General features: G+C 45.7%; 3 protein-coding genes across 9 annotated transcripts; 2 read left to right on the forward strand and 1 right to left on the reverse strand.

The window, feature by feature from the left end:
* Positions 1–15: 15 nt before the first annotated feature.
* On the forward strand, positions 16–2,403 carry med31 (mediator complex subunit 31). The gene is made up of 4 exons (XM_040182903.2): positions 16–210; positions 872–946; positions 1,052–1,148; positions 1,578–2,403. The coding sequence occupies exons 1-4, from the start codon at positions 201–203 to the stop codon at positions 1,792–1,794; spliced, it is 399 nt and encodes a 132-aa protein (XP_040038837.1). The 5' UTR covers positions 16–200; the 3' UTR covers positions 1,795–2,403.
* A 393-nt stretch (positions 2,404–2,796) lies between these two features.
* LOC120822450 (uncharacterized) lies at positions 2,797–11,938 on the forward strand. 6 transcript variants are annotated; one of them, XM_078107077.1, is made up of 11 exons: positions 2,810–3,046; positions 3,373–3,405; positions 5,277–5,472; positions 5,605–5,817; positions 7,560–7,698; positions 8,274–8,422; positions 8,530–8,582; positions 8,947–9,071; positions 9,322–9,429; positions 9,869–10,078; positions 11,062–11,938. In XM_078107077.1, exons 4-11 carry the CDS (start codon positions 5,612–5,614, stop codon positions 11,371–11,373), a joined length of 1,302 nt encoding a protein of 433 aa, XP_077963203.1. In that variant the 5' UTR covers positions 2,810–3,046; positions 3,373–3,405; positions 5,277–5,472; positions 5,605–5,611; the 3' UTR covers positions 11,374–11,938. The 6 variants fall into 6 exon arrangements, with proteins under 6 accessions (XP_040038089.1, XP_040038092.1, XP_077963203.1 ...); XM_040182155.2 differs by lacking the exon at positions 5,277–5,472 and having other exon boundaries at positions 2,797–3,046; XM_040182158.2 differs by lacking the exon at positions 5,277–5,472 and having other exon boundaries at positions 2,797–3,032.
* Positions 11,605–15,068, reverse strand: LOC144382960 (P2Y purinoceptor 3). Of its 2 annotated transcripts, XM_078107078.1 has the most exons (4): positions 14,937–15,068; positions 14,538–14,647; positions 13,627–14,128; positions 11,605–12,944 (listed from the first exon to the last, which is right to left on the reverse strand). In XM_078107078.1, exons 3-4 carry the CDS (start codon positions 14,040–14,042, stop codon positions 12,041–12,043), a joined length of 1,320 nt encoding a protein of 439 aa, XP_077963204.1. In that variant the 5' UTR covers positions 14,043–14,128; positions 14,538–14,647; positions 14,937–15,068; the 3' UTR covers positions 11,605–12,040. The 2 variants fall into 2 exon arrangements, with proteins under 2 accessions (XP_077963204.1, XP_077963205.1); XM_078107079.1 differs by lacking the exon at positions 14,937–15,068 and having other exon boundaries at positions 13,627–14,299; positions 14,538–14,674.
* Between the last annotated feature and the right edge of the window lie 147 nt (positions 15,069–15,215).

Raw genomic sequence — 15,215 nt, forward strand, 5'->3', positions numbered from 1 at the left:
GGTCACAAGACGAACAGCAGCTGCCGTAAACCACCGTGAAGCGTCGCAAACAGAGAACTGCTTTCCGGCAGGACGGCTTCACGCCATTTGATTTGTTGTACAGCAAAACAACAAAGACCGACGCTCGTATGTTGACTAGTTCATCGGTGTAGATTAAGTTTAAGACGGTTTCAGGCTCGTTAACGTCATCGGCCGTCGCCATGGAAACAGGTTTGTAGCCGTGTGGCTAACTGAGCTAACGCTATAGTATAGCAGCTTGCTAGCGTTCGTCATGTACGGAGAAGCCTTGGATGAATATTATGTTCAGTAAATGTGTCTCATTCAGCACCAATGAGCTTGTAGCGCGATGAAGACGATCGTCTGAGCTTCATCGTCCCCGTTTAGTGAAAAGCTCACTGACTCGTTAAGTTACGTTCAATTCACATGTGAATGATTTTATTCTACTGAGCTTCTTCGCATCCCTGCGGCGTTAAATGGCTTCTTTTATTAACACGTTCCAGAGCATACATCGCATTTACAACAGAACACATTCATTCAAAGTCACTATCGGTTGTTGTTGTTGTTGTTGTTGTCATGAATAAAACATCTGGGGGGCATTTCTGTAATGTCCTTTCAGCTCTTTGGGGTTTAGACCTCGGTCACCTCCTCACCCAGAATCGCACTGACACCTTCGTGTTGGTGCTGCTCATCAGCTGACCGGCAGGACGACGGGGCTTAAATAGCATCTAATGCTTTGGCTCAGTAGTACGTGTTTAAAAATACAGGTTCAAGTTAAAAGTGCACCAGCAAACAGAAAGTGACGTGTGCAGTGAGAAAGAAAGTGACCGGTGGAATGTCAGAGTCAGTTGTTGTTGTTGTTGTTGTTGTCCAGAGGAGCAGGCCAGGAACCGCTTCCAGTCGGAGCTGGAGTTCATTCAGTGTCTGGCCAACCCGAACTACCTCAACTGTGAGTGACGGCCTCACGAATCCTCCTTCGCGTTTCACCCTGACGAGAGTTTGTGATCAAAGGACTTCAGTTTGTTTGTTTGTTTGTTTGTTTGTGTCTGTGCAGTTTTGGCCCAGAGAGGTTTCCTGAGGGAGAGAAGCTTCATTAACTACCTGAAGTACCTGCTGTACTGGAAGGAGCCCGAGTACGCCAAGTTCCTCAAGTAACACACGTTCTGTTATTCATACTAAATAAAGCCTTTACCAGCCTAATGTGGTCGACCAATCACAAAGTCCGTTTTAGCTCATAAAGTGTCCTTCATGATAAGAGCTGTTCTCCTTTACTGGCTCCTTTAGCATCCCTTGGTTTCACAAGCTGCTAAAGGAGCTAGTAAAGGAAGCTCTCCCCCCACGAAGGACACCTTCATGTGATAAAAAGACTATTGGATCATGTGCATCAGAACACCATGGTTTAGAAATTGGGGGGGTCCGCTGGACGCTGCTGTATATTGGGGGGGACAGATTGGTATTTTCTCAATATTGGGGGGGACACAACCCCCCCCGAAGGAATGTGTGGTAGCACCCTTGCACTGATGTAAGTAGGGTACGTGAGGTCTCTCACCGTGCCCCCCCCCCCCCCCCCCCCCCCCCAGGTACCCACACTGCCTCCACATGCTGGAGCTGCTGCAGTACGAACACTTCCGGAAGGAGCTGGTGAACGCTCAGTGCACCAAGTTCATCGACGAGCAGCAGCTGCTCCACTGGCAGCACTACTCCAGGAAACGCACGCGGCTGCAGCAGGCGCTCGCCGAGCAGCAGCCGCCGCAGCAGCAGCAGGCGCCGCCGCACGCCAACGCCGCCGCCAAGTGACCGGAGCGCCGGCAACGGATCTGTGGGTGTTTGAAACGGACGATATTCTGGCTTTTTATTTGACATAAACAAAGAAACGTTCTAGATTCGGATCCCTGAAATATGACCCGATTGAGACGTTGACCAGTAATCAGTGCTATATTATATTTGAATATAATGTGATATCAAACGAAATATATTATAATATAAAATATTTTGTATGGTAATATATTGTAATACAATCTGCTACATGATACTGATATTATATATGATTATTTGATATAGTATTTAAAAAGTGCCCTATTATGACATGATATCATTTTATAGTTGAATATGATATAAAATAATAGTGTGTAAAATAATATAGTATCTAAAATAATATCTAGAATCATGTTGTATAATATATGATATCATATTATACATCTTATAATATGCTTATTCCTGATACTGATGCTCTGTGTGAACTTGTTATAAATTAGACGGAAGGGTTTTGTTTATTGGCGTTTTCTCCTGAAGCTCCAACATGTTTATTTTTTTATGACAGACGATTCAGTTTCATGATTACTTTTGTTAAGAGTTTGAAAAATTCAACTGTTTTGACTTTGTTGGTAATAAAATGTTTGATATTGATATATCTTTTACGTTTCTTTTAATGTTCAATGACTTGGGAATTCTGTCAATATTAATGTATGTATTTCATGGCTTCATTGCTGAGATAAATAATGATTCACATTTGATATTTTACCAAACATGCAATAGGGCACAAATACAATTTTATATCAGTAAAATTGAGAATATTTCTGCTTGGTATTTCTTTGAAATTAAAACACGTTTTTCATAAATAATTGATACATTTATATTTTATTTACATATCAATTGCAACTTGTCGTTTAATTGTATTATTAATTTCAATATGTAGCTGTGTTTTTATTTATTGAAAAAGAACGAATCATTATTCAATGAAAACATTTTTGTTTTCCCTCGTTTTGATTTTGAGGCGCCTTCGCTTTTATTCTGAAGGACCCGCGGAGGAAGTGGTTCGCGTGACGTGTGCTGGAACCGCCTACCAGTGGAGCTGTTTTTATCGCTACACCTCCGTCATTGATTCTACATTAAAGTTACATTTACATTTCTCATTTAAGTGACGCTTTTATCCAAAGCGACCTACAAAGAGTGCATTGAGTCCAGAGGGACCAGAACCAGAGCCACAAGAACCAAGGAAGTGCAAAGTCTTCAAGAAAGACAAAGTGCAAGACAAAGTAAGACAGACAAAGTAAGAGCTAATAAAGTGATAATAAAGGGCTAACTAACCCAGGTACAGGTGTGTCTCCATCTGTCTACACGTTCTGATGTCGTTGAGGAGCGCATTGCACCATTTACTAGGCACATGTAACCGTGTTATGTAACATGTGTCGACCGTTACATGTAACGGGGTGAGGACCGTTACTTGTTACATGCTAGCATGTACCGGCTAACACAGCCTGCCGCGTTGTGACCCAGATCAAAGTCCAGAATGCAACGCTACAAACAGTTTATTACCCCTGATGCAACGGGGCACCTCATCTGCAATCTAATTGAAACCCGTGATTTCACTCACAGGTTTACTCCGCAGCGCAGAGTCCTCGCGAGCCGGTAAGTGTCTTTAATCATTCAATGCACATTTAAATCTTCACATATTTAAGAAAAGATGTATACAAAATATGTTGATATCGTCCATGTACCTTATAGTTTGTTTTAACGTTTAATTAAACACTACACGAAAATAGAAAGGATTGTCAACTGACTTTTATTTTGGTTAATTCTTTTTTGTTTCTTGCCTATAAAACGAAATATGAAGCGCAGCCCCTAAACCGGAAGTGCGTACATTTTCACAGTAAGAGTCAACTGCAATAGAAAGTTTATATGCTGGAAGTTGGTGTGTGATGCGAGAACGTACCAGAGTAACATTAGAGGAAAAGTTCATTAACGAATATAAATGATGACAGAGATTTTTTGTCATGTCTACAGTTAACAAATTATTCTGCACAATGAAACTCTTATATTTCACAGAGATTCATTCGAGCAGCACATCCCCAAATAAACCGAGCTCTCTGGAAAGACTCTGGCCTTCTGATACAACACCGTAGTTTTGACATTTCCTTGAACATTCGATTGAATGGAAATCTTCCCCTCTGTCCTAACTGCTACTAAAGTTGTTTCCTCACTATCCTCCCCCTCCCCCCCACTAGCCGCCCCCCCCCGCTCGTCTGGTATTTTGATGCCGCCTGTCTCCCTCATTCTGGCCGGTTGACCCTATCTCGCTGCCCCCCCCATTCAGTCTGTGCTAGCGTCTACAAACCCACTCAAGTGACCTTTGTCCCTGCTAGCGTCCCTACACGGTCTCCTCCTGGGCCTTTAGGCAAAGACTCTTCTGTATCCATATCTTTACAGCCGTGCATGCTGGGAGTTTTATTATGTCTGGTCATCTGTCTCTGGGCCTTCAGTAGTAAATCATTACCTACCTGCATAGATCTATAGATATTCCAACAACCACATGGAGATGATTACAACATGAATATATGTTGCAGAGCAGAGGAAACATGTTCCCATCTCTACCAGTAGGTGGCAGTGTGTATATATAAGATCATTTCTCTATACTGTGTATACAATTAAAAATAGAGACTTTGGTTTATTTATAGAAATAAACCAAAGTCTCTATTTTTAATAATATATTACATTGTGATCAACGAATAATCCCTCTTGCTTGGAGGTATGGTTGGTTGTTAAATGAAATAATTATGAAAATATGTACAACAATGGTTATACAATGTTAAACAATGGTTGCAAATGAGCCCTAAACATGAAATATCTACACTATTGATTAATGAACTAATGTTACCATGGTACATACTCGCACCACCGACACATTTCCAGCATACAAACTCTATTGCGTTGACCTTTAGTGTGAAAATATACATACTTCCGGTTTCGTATTTCGTTTTAAAGGCAAAAACCCAAAAGTTTACATAAGTAAAAATCTGGTGTTTTTGGATTTGGACATCCGTGCAAAAACAGTGATATTTCCGCTTAAACGTTGAAACAAACTATCAAAAGGTGCACGGACCTGACTCATCATCACTTATAGAACTTAAGTGACTATGAATTGTATTGAAGCATGTGAAGGTGAGAAGTACTACGTCACGTTATTTTATTTTGCAATGTCTGGTGATGCTTTGATGATCCAACAGTGAACTTATATTAGGGCTCTCATTAGTTATTAGTTTTAGTTCAGTTATTTAATGATGCTCCTAAAACCACCTGTGAACAAAAACACATTCAGAAAAACTACAATTAAATTCAAAATGCATTCGAAATATTACTTAAAGTTACTGTGGGGAACTTTGAGGAACGAGACCACGAGCGAGGAGATGGTCTAGTTCTTCTTCATGATGTCATCGGTGCCACCGGGTCCGATTCTGGTGAAACCAGATGACATCATGCAGGTTCACTGGATCCTCCTCCAGCTCAGACTCCAGTAGAGACCAGTCCACCGGGAACAGACCCAGATCCTCCACCAGAGACCAGTCCACCGGGAACAGACCCAGATCCTCCACCAGAGACCAGTCCACCGGGAACAGACCCAGATCCTCCACCAGAGGCACTACCACTTTGGTCCACAGGGGCGACTGACCCCCCCCAAGTTCCCCGCAGTAACTTCAAGTAAAATCACCATAATGTACTTGACACCTTAGAATTAGAAGGACTCCTCACGCAGAATGAAATGTGTTTTTAAATGAGATTATGATTATTAATTTATTTAGCATTCAGTATAAAGTGGATTCTCTTTGCCAGTCAGAAGATGATCCTGCAGCGCGTGGCAGTGGTTGGTGCGGGGGCGGCGGGTCTCTGTGCCGCCCGGCACATCCTGTCCCGCCTCGACCGCTTCGCCCCCCCGGTGCTGTTCGAACTCGGAGGCAAAGTCGGGGGCACCTGGTGCTACGACGAGAGGGTCGGGACCGACGGGGCGGGACGTCCCATCCACAGCAGCATGTACCGGGACCTCAGGTCGGTACTGGATCCTCTCACCGGGTCACCAGGACTAACCAGTGACCCGGGTCAGTATTTAGAGTTTAGATCTGAATTTCTTAACATGTTTGGTCCTTAAAACAAGTAAAGTAACTATTGTGGGTGATTTTAACATTCATGGTACTTCATTTCTGTCATTATTAGATTCAACTGATTGTTTTAACCACATCCTCGACTTGGTTCTGGTGGACGGAACATTTAACCCTCTTTCCACAGGACCCTTTCTTGTTGGACCATTGTCTAATAAATAATGATTCCTACTACCAGAACGTGCTCTTCTGGGCAAAGGTTTCTACAGTCAATACATATCGGATAGTAGGTGTTTATCTGATGTTTAAAGAGGTGATTCTTCTGCTTCAGTGAGCCTGTTCCTGCCTCCTGACATGAACCTGCTGACACTGCTGCTGCTCTCACATCAGCATTGGAAATATCACTGTTACTGGCAACATGGATGCATCACTAACTTTGCTTCTTTCCCAAATTCTTTGTACTTTCCCTCCCAACAGGCTTCCGTGGCTGCTGGTTCTATCTATTCTATTCAAAATCATTTTATTTTGTACATCCCAACATTGCAAATTACAGATTTGCCTCAGAGGGCTTTACAGTCTGTACACATGTGACATCCTCTGTCCCCAAACGCTCACATCGGCACACCTCCCCAACAAATGGTGGTTCTGTCTCATGGTGGTTCTATGTGATGGTGGTTCTATGTGGTGGTGGTTCTTTGTGATGGTGGTTCTATGTGGTGGTGGTTCTTTGTGATGGTGGTTCTATTTGATGGTGGTTCTATGTGATGGTGGTTCTATGTGGTGGTGGCTCTTTGTGATGGTGGTTCTATGTGGTGGTTCTGTCTCATGGTGGTTCTTTGTGATGGTGGTTCTATTTGATGGTGGTTCTGTCTCATGGTGGTTCTATGTGATGGTGGTTCTATGTGACGTGGTTCTATGTAGTGGTGGTTCTGTCTCATGGTGGTTCTATGTGATGGTGGTTCTTTCTCATGGTGGTTCTATGTGATGGTGGTTCTATGTGGTGGTGGTTCTTTGTGATGGTGGTTCTATGTGATGGTGGTTCTGTCTCATGGTGGTTCTATGTGATGGTGGTTCTGTCTCATGGTGGTTCTATGTGATGGTGGTTCTATGTGACGGTGGTTCTATGTGATGGTGGTTCTGTCTCATGGTGGTTCTATGTGATGGTGGTTCTATGTGACGGTGGTTCTATGTGATGGTGGTTCTGTCTCATGGTGGTTCTATGTGACGGTGGTTCTATGTGATGGTGGTTCTATCTGAAGGTGGTCCTGCTTACTATTATTTGAATCATTTCCGTCATATGAACTGAATGTCTTGTTCATCGTCTACATTGTTCATTCTGTACTCGTGACATCATTGTGGTCCATCAGGAGACGGATCCTCCTCTGAGGTTTCTCACATGTAAACTGTAAAATTTGCGATTTTGGGCTCTACAAAATAAAATGAATTGAATTGAACTTGTTTCTGGTAACCTTTGTGTATATATATATATATATATATATATATATATATATATATATATATATATATATATATATATATATATATATATATATTGTATAATATAGTATAGCATTGGTACATGTCCAGTCTTAAAGTGCTTCCTATCATTACAGACAGTGTTGTCCTTCCATGTTCCTCTGGTCCAGACCTCAGTAGAACCGTCCTTCTCGTCCTTCTTGTCTCCCCCCACAGGACCAACCTCCCCAAGGAGGTGATGATGTTCCCTGATTTCCCCTTTGACCCCCAGCTGGACAGCTTCCTGCCCCACCAGGAGGTCCAGAGGTACCTGGAGAGGTACTGCCAGAGCCACCACATCGGGCCTCACATCCGGGTGAGTAGTAACAGAGTAGAGCCAAAGCCTCAAAGAAAGGCTCCTACAGTCAATGAATCAACAGTGAACAGATGGATCACAATTCTACTCATTAACATTGTTAAACTGCCGAATAAAGGTTATTCAAAGAGACTGAATAACCTTCATTAAAGGGACTTTAGGGACCTTAAACCTGAACGCATCATAATGTAATTAACGTGAACGTCGGCCTGGATTTGAATTGTCCAAAGATGCTTCATGTGTTGTTTGTGTGAGTCATGCAGACACACACAAACAACCAGGTTCAAAGGAAAACTAACAAGCGTGCAACTTTGTACTATTGTATGATGGGAAATTCTCAATAGTTCTTGAAAAAAATCATTTAGAATTTCCCCCAAGCGACCAACTTGCAATACCACTGCGGCCCACTGGAGGGCCGCGCCTCACAGTTTGAGAAACCCTGTCCTAAACTAACAAGCCACTGCTTGGAGTTCACATGCAACGTAAACATTAATGCAGATATACGTTTGATCAGTACTTTAACTTTAATGAATCAACAAAATAATCACACGAATTGTTTTCTCTGTTTTTGTCAGTTCAACACGATGGTGGAGAAAGTGAGACCCGTCGTCACGGCGACGGAGCGCAGCAAAGAGGAGGACCGGACACTGTGGGAAGTGACATCATCGGATGCTTCAGGTTGTTGTAAAACAGAAGCCTTCGACTCGATCTTCGTCTGCTCGGGGTAAAATGAGTCCTCAAAATAAAAGACTTTCCGTTTTAATGTACTTTATTGTACTTAATGAAAGTAATTTACCTCCTGTCATATTAAATGTGTTGTGGTTGTTTAAGGCACTACTCTGATCCTCACATCCCTGACATCCCGGGAATAGAACGCTTCAAAGGTACATTCACTAATATTTATGCTTCATCTTCACTGTAACACTAAATGTTAGTGGTGTGTGAATTAGACATTATAACATTATCGCGATGCGTTCTGGTGTCATCTGTAAAATGTAGTTTTGGTGATGAATTGCAAAAAAAAACCTGAATATAAAACAGATATTAATTCTGATCTGTGCCTTTTTATACAGCATTAAACATATAAAAGACAATTGTATTTCCTTAACATTTGAATTGTCTGTTTTTATGAAGAAAAAAGCTCTTAAATCACCAAAAGTATAGCAGTAAGTATTTCGGACTGTCTTGCTATGCTAACAGTTGCCCACTCTGCTAAGCTAAGCTACGCTACCCCCTCTCTCCTCATAGGAACCGTGCTCCACAGCCACTCGTACAAATTTGCGGAGCCGTTCGCGGGTCAGTCGGTGGTGGTTCTGGGAGCCAAAGCTTCGGGACTGGACATCTCAATCGAACTGGCCGGGGTCGGAGCTCAGGTAACAATAGCTTAACTCTAGTAGCATAAGCACCTGAGTGCTAGTGCTAGCTGTTAGCTCCGTTTTCAACAGGACTGTTGTACAGAATCACTGACATAAACTAGCTGATGTTAACTAGCTAACGTTAAATAGCTCACGTAAGCTAGTTGTCGTTGAGTAGCTATCGATAACAAATGTTAGCTAACGTGAACTCCCTCATGTGAACAACTAGCACAGATGTATCAGGATCACCTGAGTCTCTCTCCCCCAGGTGACTCTGAGTCATGGCCAGCCTCCGCTCACCTGTCCTCTACCTGCCGGGGTTCAACAGTCGTGTCCCGTGGTGGCGGTGGAGGAGGACGGTCGCCTCCTTTTCCAGGTCACTGAACTCTACACCATGTGACCAGCTGCTGATCTTCTTCTTTTTCACTATTCACTATTTAATCTATACTCCATATTTTCTATTTACATGTGAAATTGATTATTGTTCAGTAAATATTGATGGAAGACGTTTAAACTGATGAGATCAGCCGACTAACCTTCTGATTCCACGGTGCTTTTATTGTGAAACTCCTGACCATGAAACAAGTAGCTGTTGCTGTTGGAATCAAATGCTGATTTATTCTCTTCCGCTCACAAAATCTTTGTCTTTATTCTCCATCTAGTAGAATAAATATATTTACTAGTGTATACTTAAACCACACTGTATCAATACTTCCTCAGAGTAAAAGTACCAATAAGACGCTGTAGGAATATTTATGTTAGTGAGGCCCACCTGGTTCCTGCCCCGCATCCTGAGCTCTGGTCTCATGTTGCAGGACGGCTCCGTGTCTGGTGCCGACATCCTGATGTTCTGCACCGGCTACAACTTCCGCTTCCCGTACCTGGACGGGCCTCAGCTGGGCCTGCGGATCGAGGACCACCTGCTGTCACCCTTGTACCGCTTCATGATGCCTCCGGCCTTCCCCTCGCTCTTCTTCATCGGCATGTGCAAGCTCATCTGCCCCTTCCCCAACTTCCACTGCCAGGTACGAGCCAGAGGAGTGAGGGGCTGACCTCTGACCTCTGAGTTGTTATGTTTTACTGCAGCTGTATGAACCCTACATACAAAGATTAAATGATCCCAAACCAAATAACGGAGGTCGAGAGTGAACATTTCAAAACGATTATAAAGCTGCTCTGTTACAAATATGAATACTTTATCACGGTAAAATGTATTTAAAGTATTAGAACCGTGAGTGTTTTATGTTAATGTGTTTCTATTTTCACCTCTTTGTTGTCACTCCGACTCCATCCACAAAATCAGTGGTTTAACGAGCCGCTAACGGCGGTGTGCTAACGGCGGTGTGCTAACGGCGGTGTGCTAACGGCGGTGCGCTAACGTTACTTCCGTCCGCTCGTAGACGCAGAAGCATAAACTTGGCTTGACCCTCGTCTTCAGGCTTTGTTTGACCCCGTCTCTGGTCTTCAGGCTTTGTTTGACCTCGTCTCTGGTCTTCAGGCTTTGTTTGACCCCGTCTCTGGTCTTCAGGCTTTGTTTGACCCCGTCTCTGGTCTTCAGGCTTTGTTTGACCCCGTCTCTGGTCTTCAGGCTTTGTTTGACCTCGTCTCTGGTCTTCAGGCTTTGTTTGACCCCGTCTCTGGTCTTCAGGCTTTGTTTGACCTCGTCTCTGGTCTTCAGGCTTTGTTTGACCCCGTCTCTGGTCTTCAGGCTTTGTTTGACCTCGTCTCTGGTCTTCAGGCTTTGTTTGACCCCGTCTCTGGTCTTCAGGCTTTGTTTGACCCCGTCTCTGGTCTTCAGGCTTTGTTTGACCTCGTCTCTGGTCTTCAGGCTTTGTTTGACCCCGTCTCTGGTCTTCAGGCTTTGTTTGACCCCGTCTCTGGTCTTCAGGCTTTGTTTGACCTCGTCTCTGGTCTTCAGGCTTTGTTTGACCCCGTCTCTGGTCTTCAGGCTTTGTTTGACCCCGTCTCTGGTCTTCAGGCTTTGTTTGACCCCGTCTCTGGTCTTCAGGTGCAGTTCGCGCTGGCTGTGCTGGAGGGCGTCGTCTCTTTGCCGCCTCGGGCCGTGCGGGAGGACGAGGCCTGGCTGGCGCTGCGTGAGAAGGCGGAGCAAGGGGTCCAACGGCGCCACCTGCTGGTGCTGCAGAACGAGCAGTGGGATTACTGTCAGTCGCTGGCTCGCGCCGCCGGCTTCACGCCGCTGCCGCCCGCCGTGCGCGGTCTGTACGAGGAGGTGTGGCGCCAGAGGCGCTTTAACTCGGTGGACTACCGGGGACGCAACTACAAGCTGATCGGGGAGGACCGGTGGGAGCAGATCAATTGATCGGGGAATAGACACCTTTTAAATATCAACTTTATAGAAATAAATAAACAAAGTCTAGAATGAAGTGTTGATTGTCTTTGGATCCCGTCCTGCGTGACGACGTTATCACAGAGCTGAATAACTCAACGTACTAAAACCATGTTAGTGAATGCAAAGATAACAACGTGTTAGCTAGCCAGCTAACTTAGCTTAACTCATTATCAGTGAAAAGGATGAACGAGCGAGAGTTCAGTGAGTTCATTATTTTTATTTCACACTTTAAAAAGTCTCTTTGTTGTAAAACCATTAACATATAAGACTAAAAATAAGTAATACAAATCTGTACTACTATATTTAGAAACACAAGTCAACGGAGTTCTTTTATCTCGTGCACGTCTCACTAAACTGAAGATACAGAGCATTCAGATAAATGTAAAAAAAATCATTTAAAGCTTGATGCTAGCTATTTTTTAATATTTGAATCTTATCCGGATTCACATTTCTTGTTCCTCTTTTCAAGTCCAATCATGGTAGAAGCCATTTAAAGTTGATTTATCTTTGCTGATTCATTAAACAGTTTATCTGCTTGCTGTGTTTGTATATTTTTTTAAGTGACGGCGAGGATGTGAGCTTCTTTAAATTCACAGTCTTCCTGTTTGAAGGCGTTTCCCAGGAAACCACAGACCTCCTAGAAGACCACCCTGGAGGACTTGGACTCGCTCTCTGCGTGCGGCGGCGCCCTCTCCATCTTCTCCGACGCCTCCCGGTCGTCCTCTGCCGGGCCGTCTTTCCTCAGGACCTTCAGGGGCCACCAGAGGGCGGCGGCCCGGCGGCGGCGGCAGGGAGCCCGGCGGACGCTGCGCCCCGCCGGCCAGCAGCAGGGGGCGCCGTTGTCCCCGGTCAGGAAGTACAGGAGGGCGTTGAGCCAGGCGTTGCAGGAGGCGAGTGGCCGCGTGACCTTGTAGCAGATGGAGACGGCTTTCATGACCTCGCAGCCGCCCAGCTGCCCGCGCCGCAGCAGCAGGAAGAGCGTGCGGGTCGCGTGGAAGGGCAGGAAGCAGAGCGCGAACAGCAGCGTGATGGTCACGATGGTCTTGATAGACTTCCGCCGCCGCCGGATGTAGTGCGAGTACTGCGACCCGGAGATGGACACTGAGCTCCTCTCCCGCCCCCCTGCGCCCTCCGGAGCGCCGCCGTCCTCGCCGCCCTCCACTGAGCTGGGGGGCGTGCGCAGCGTCAGGAATATGGTCCGGACCACCTGCGAGTAGCAGCAGGCGATGACCATGAAGGGCACGAAGAAGCCCAGCAGGTGCAGGACGATGCCGTAGGGAACGTAGTCGGCAAACTCCTCGTCAATGGCATCGTCCCAGCAGTTGGTGTAACCGTCCTCAGACCGGGGTCCCGTGGCGTTCCCAGCTTCCCTTGCTCCTCCGGCGCCATCGCCGCCTCGCTGGACGAACCCTGTCTGGGCGAAGCGGAAGATGGGGCAGGTGAGGGCGAAGACCACAACCCAGACCAGCGCACAGGTCCACTTCACCAGCCGCTTGCTCTCCAGGGTGATGGTCCTCATGGGGTGGCAGATCCCCAGGTACCTGTGGACACACACCTGCAGGTGATCATCGATCGATCGCATTGATCCCCGTCGTTCAAGACGTCTAAGAAAACAAGCAGGTAAACAAGTTTATATCATTTGTTTTTTAATTAGCAAAGTTTAAATACCCAAAGAGCCCCGAACCGCCCGCTCTGATTGGCTCAGAGGTTCGGAGCATCAGCTAGCTTGCTACGTTAGCCTCGTTTGCGTGTGTTGTTGCGTTAGCAAGTCATGGTGACGGATCATGTTGGAGTTATTAACGGGACTGTCCTGACCCGGACGGTCTTTAGCTACCTGTCCGGTGAAACGGTTGATGATCGCGTAACGTTTCCAGGTGATTTAACGACGTTAAAGTAGCGTTAGCTCCTTACCCGTCACGCCAAATACTGTTTCAAGTAAAAATGTTCGTAACGAGTCGGTAAAAGGAAGCTAACGCCGGTGAATTAGCCGTAATTAGACATGTAAATATTTATATACATTCATGAGATTTGACACGTAGATTCATTGACGTTTATGAATTAACATCACTTACGTTTCGCGGGCGATAAAAAAAAGGGCGGGAAAAGGCGTCAAATTGTCTGGGTCAGGAGGCGGTCACGTTACATTCGAGATCGAAGTGCATTGAAGCCGTGAGAACGTGGCGTCCTCTGAGAGCCTGTGGGCGTGTTTCCACGGCGACCTACCTGTGCACGGAGATACAGGTGAGGAAGAAGATGGAGCAGTAGAGGTTGAAGTAGAAGAGGAAGCGCACGAGGCGGCACATGAAGTCCCCGAACACCCAGCGGTCCCTCAGCACGTAGCTGGCCACCAGGAAGGGCAGCGACAGGCCGTACATTAGGTCGGTGGTGGCCAGGTTCACCATGTAGATCAGTGAGGTGTTCCAGCGCCGCACGCCGCCGCCGTGCCGCCGGCAGGAGCGCAGCAGCACCACCGAGTTCAGCGTGAGGCTGAAGACGAAGGTCAGCGAGTAGCACACGGGGAGGAAGACGTACTTGTAGGACTCGTCGATGCTGCAGGACGACACGGGGGGGGGCGAGGTGTCGGGGGGGCTCCCCGTCGCCTGGCCGATGTCTGACGTGGGGATCAGGCTCAATCCCATGATGCACCTGTGTGGGTTGCTCCTGGGCGGGTCATCTCAGCTGCTCCACCGACTCACCGAGGCGCCGACTCTCGCTCTGCCTTCGCCTGCCCGTGTCGGTGAGCGAGGGGGGGGTCCGGAGGGGGGGCACGGCGTCATTAGTTTGGAAAACCTCGTTCTCAATGTACCGCCGGCGGGTTTTCTGCTGATGAAGACTACGTTTCGCTCAATTAGCTGCTCAATAATTAACGAAAGCCTTCCGGAGGTTTCTCCTCAAGCTGAGGAGGCGAAGGGGTCAAAGGTCAGAGGTGAAAAATGCACATTCATAGTTTTGAATGGATTGTTTATTCATCTGTTGTTGTACAGACAAATAAAAAATCAGTTAAGTTACATTTAACTGATTGTTTTAGGGAGACTCGTTTCTGTAAAAAATAATCTGTTTATGTGCTTTGAAAATAGCATCAGCTGCTCGTTGAATGTGTGCAGTTGAAGGACATCCAACCCGGTCCCGCCTACCTCTTCCTCCTGCTTTACTCCTCTTCCTCTGCTGCTGAGACGTCTTCTGGCTCAGAAGAATCTTTTTCTATTTCTCGGGCCTCTCCGGGTTTCTCTGACCTTCATCTCCTCTGTAAATAATTGATCAGAGTTCATTCAGTCAGAACTGCAGGAATGAAAGCCAATAGGGGGCTGCAGAGGGGGCGGAGCTTAAGACTCGCGTCTGCTAAATAGTCATCAAATCAACACCTTTGTTTAATCCGTCAATAGAAGAAGGTTAGCTTGATGCTACGGCCGTTGTCAGTAGGCGTTAGCATCTGAATGTTTGCACCCTTATTGATCAATATTCTGATCAATATTGACACATTTAATCAGTAACTTCTGAGGGAGTTTTAAATCAAAATGTAACAATTCGCTCACCGATTTCCTCCAGAGGAGCTGCTCTCATCTTCTTTTCATCAGCTCCTCATCCCTTCTCCTTCCTCCTGTCCCTGCTCCTCCTCCTCACCACCATCATCATCATCAATGGCTTTGAACATGTGATCAAACATGGAGACATAATCATGAATACACATTTATTAAATCCTCAAACAGGAGGAAAACAACATAAAGGTATTTATTGTGACTTATTAATTACTCTTTAAATTATACATCAAATAACAAAAGTTATTTGAAAAATATCCAATAAATAAAATTGTT

This window comes from Gasterosteus aculeatus, chromosome 7 (genome assembly GCF_964276395.1).
Source record: "Gasterosteus aculeatus chromosome 7, fGasAcu3.hap1.1, whole genome shotgun sequence".
NCBI lineage: Eukaryota > Metazoa > Chordata > Actinopteri > Perciformes > Gasterosteidae > Gasterosteus > Gasterosteus aculeatus.

Bases quoted from the DNA above. Each gene is read 5' to 3' on its own strand.
- LOC144382960 (XM_078107078.1), bottom strand. From the start codon at position 14,042: ATGGGATTGAGCCTGATCCCCACGTCAGACATCGGCCAGGCGACGGGG. The intron at 12,945-13,626 runs GTAGGTCGCCGT...GTGTGTCCACAG, and splicing joins ACCTGTATCTCCGTGCACAG to GTACCTGGGGATCTGCCACC.
- med31 (XM_040182903.2), top strand. The intron at 947-1,051 runs GTGAGTGACGGC...GTGTCTGTGCAG, and splicing joins CAACCCGAACTACCTCAACT to TTTTGGCCCAGAGAGGTTTC. The intron at 1,149-1,577 runs GTAACACACGTT...CCCCCCCCCCAG, and splicing joins GAGTACGCCAAGTTCCTCAA to GTACCCACACTGCCTCCACA.
- LOC120822450 (XM_078107076.1), top strand. From the start codon at position 3,287: ATGCAACGCTACAAACAGTTTATTACCCCTGATGCAACGGGGCACCTC. The intron at 7,699-8,273 runs GTGAGTAGTAAC...TGTTTTTGTCAG, and splicing joins ACATCGGGCCTCACATCCGG to TTCAACACGATGGTGGAGAA. The intron at 9,430-9,868 runs GTCACTGAACTC...CTCATGTTGCAG, and splicing joins ACGGTCGCCTCCTTTTCCAG to GACGGCTCCGTGTCTGGTGC.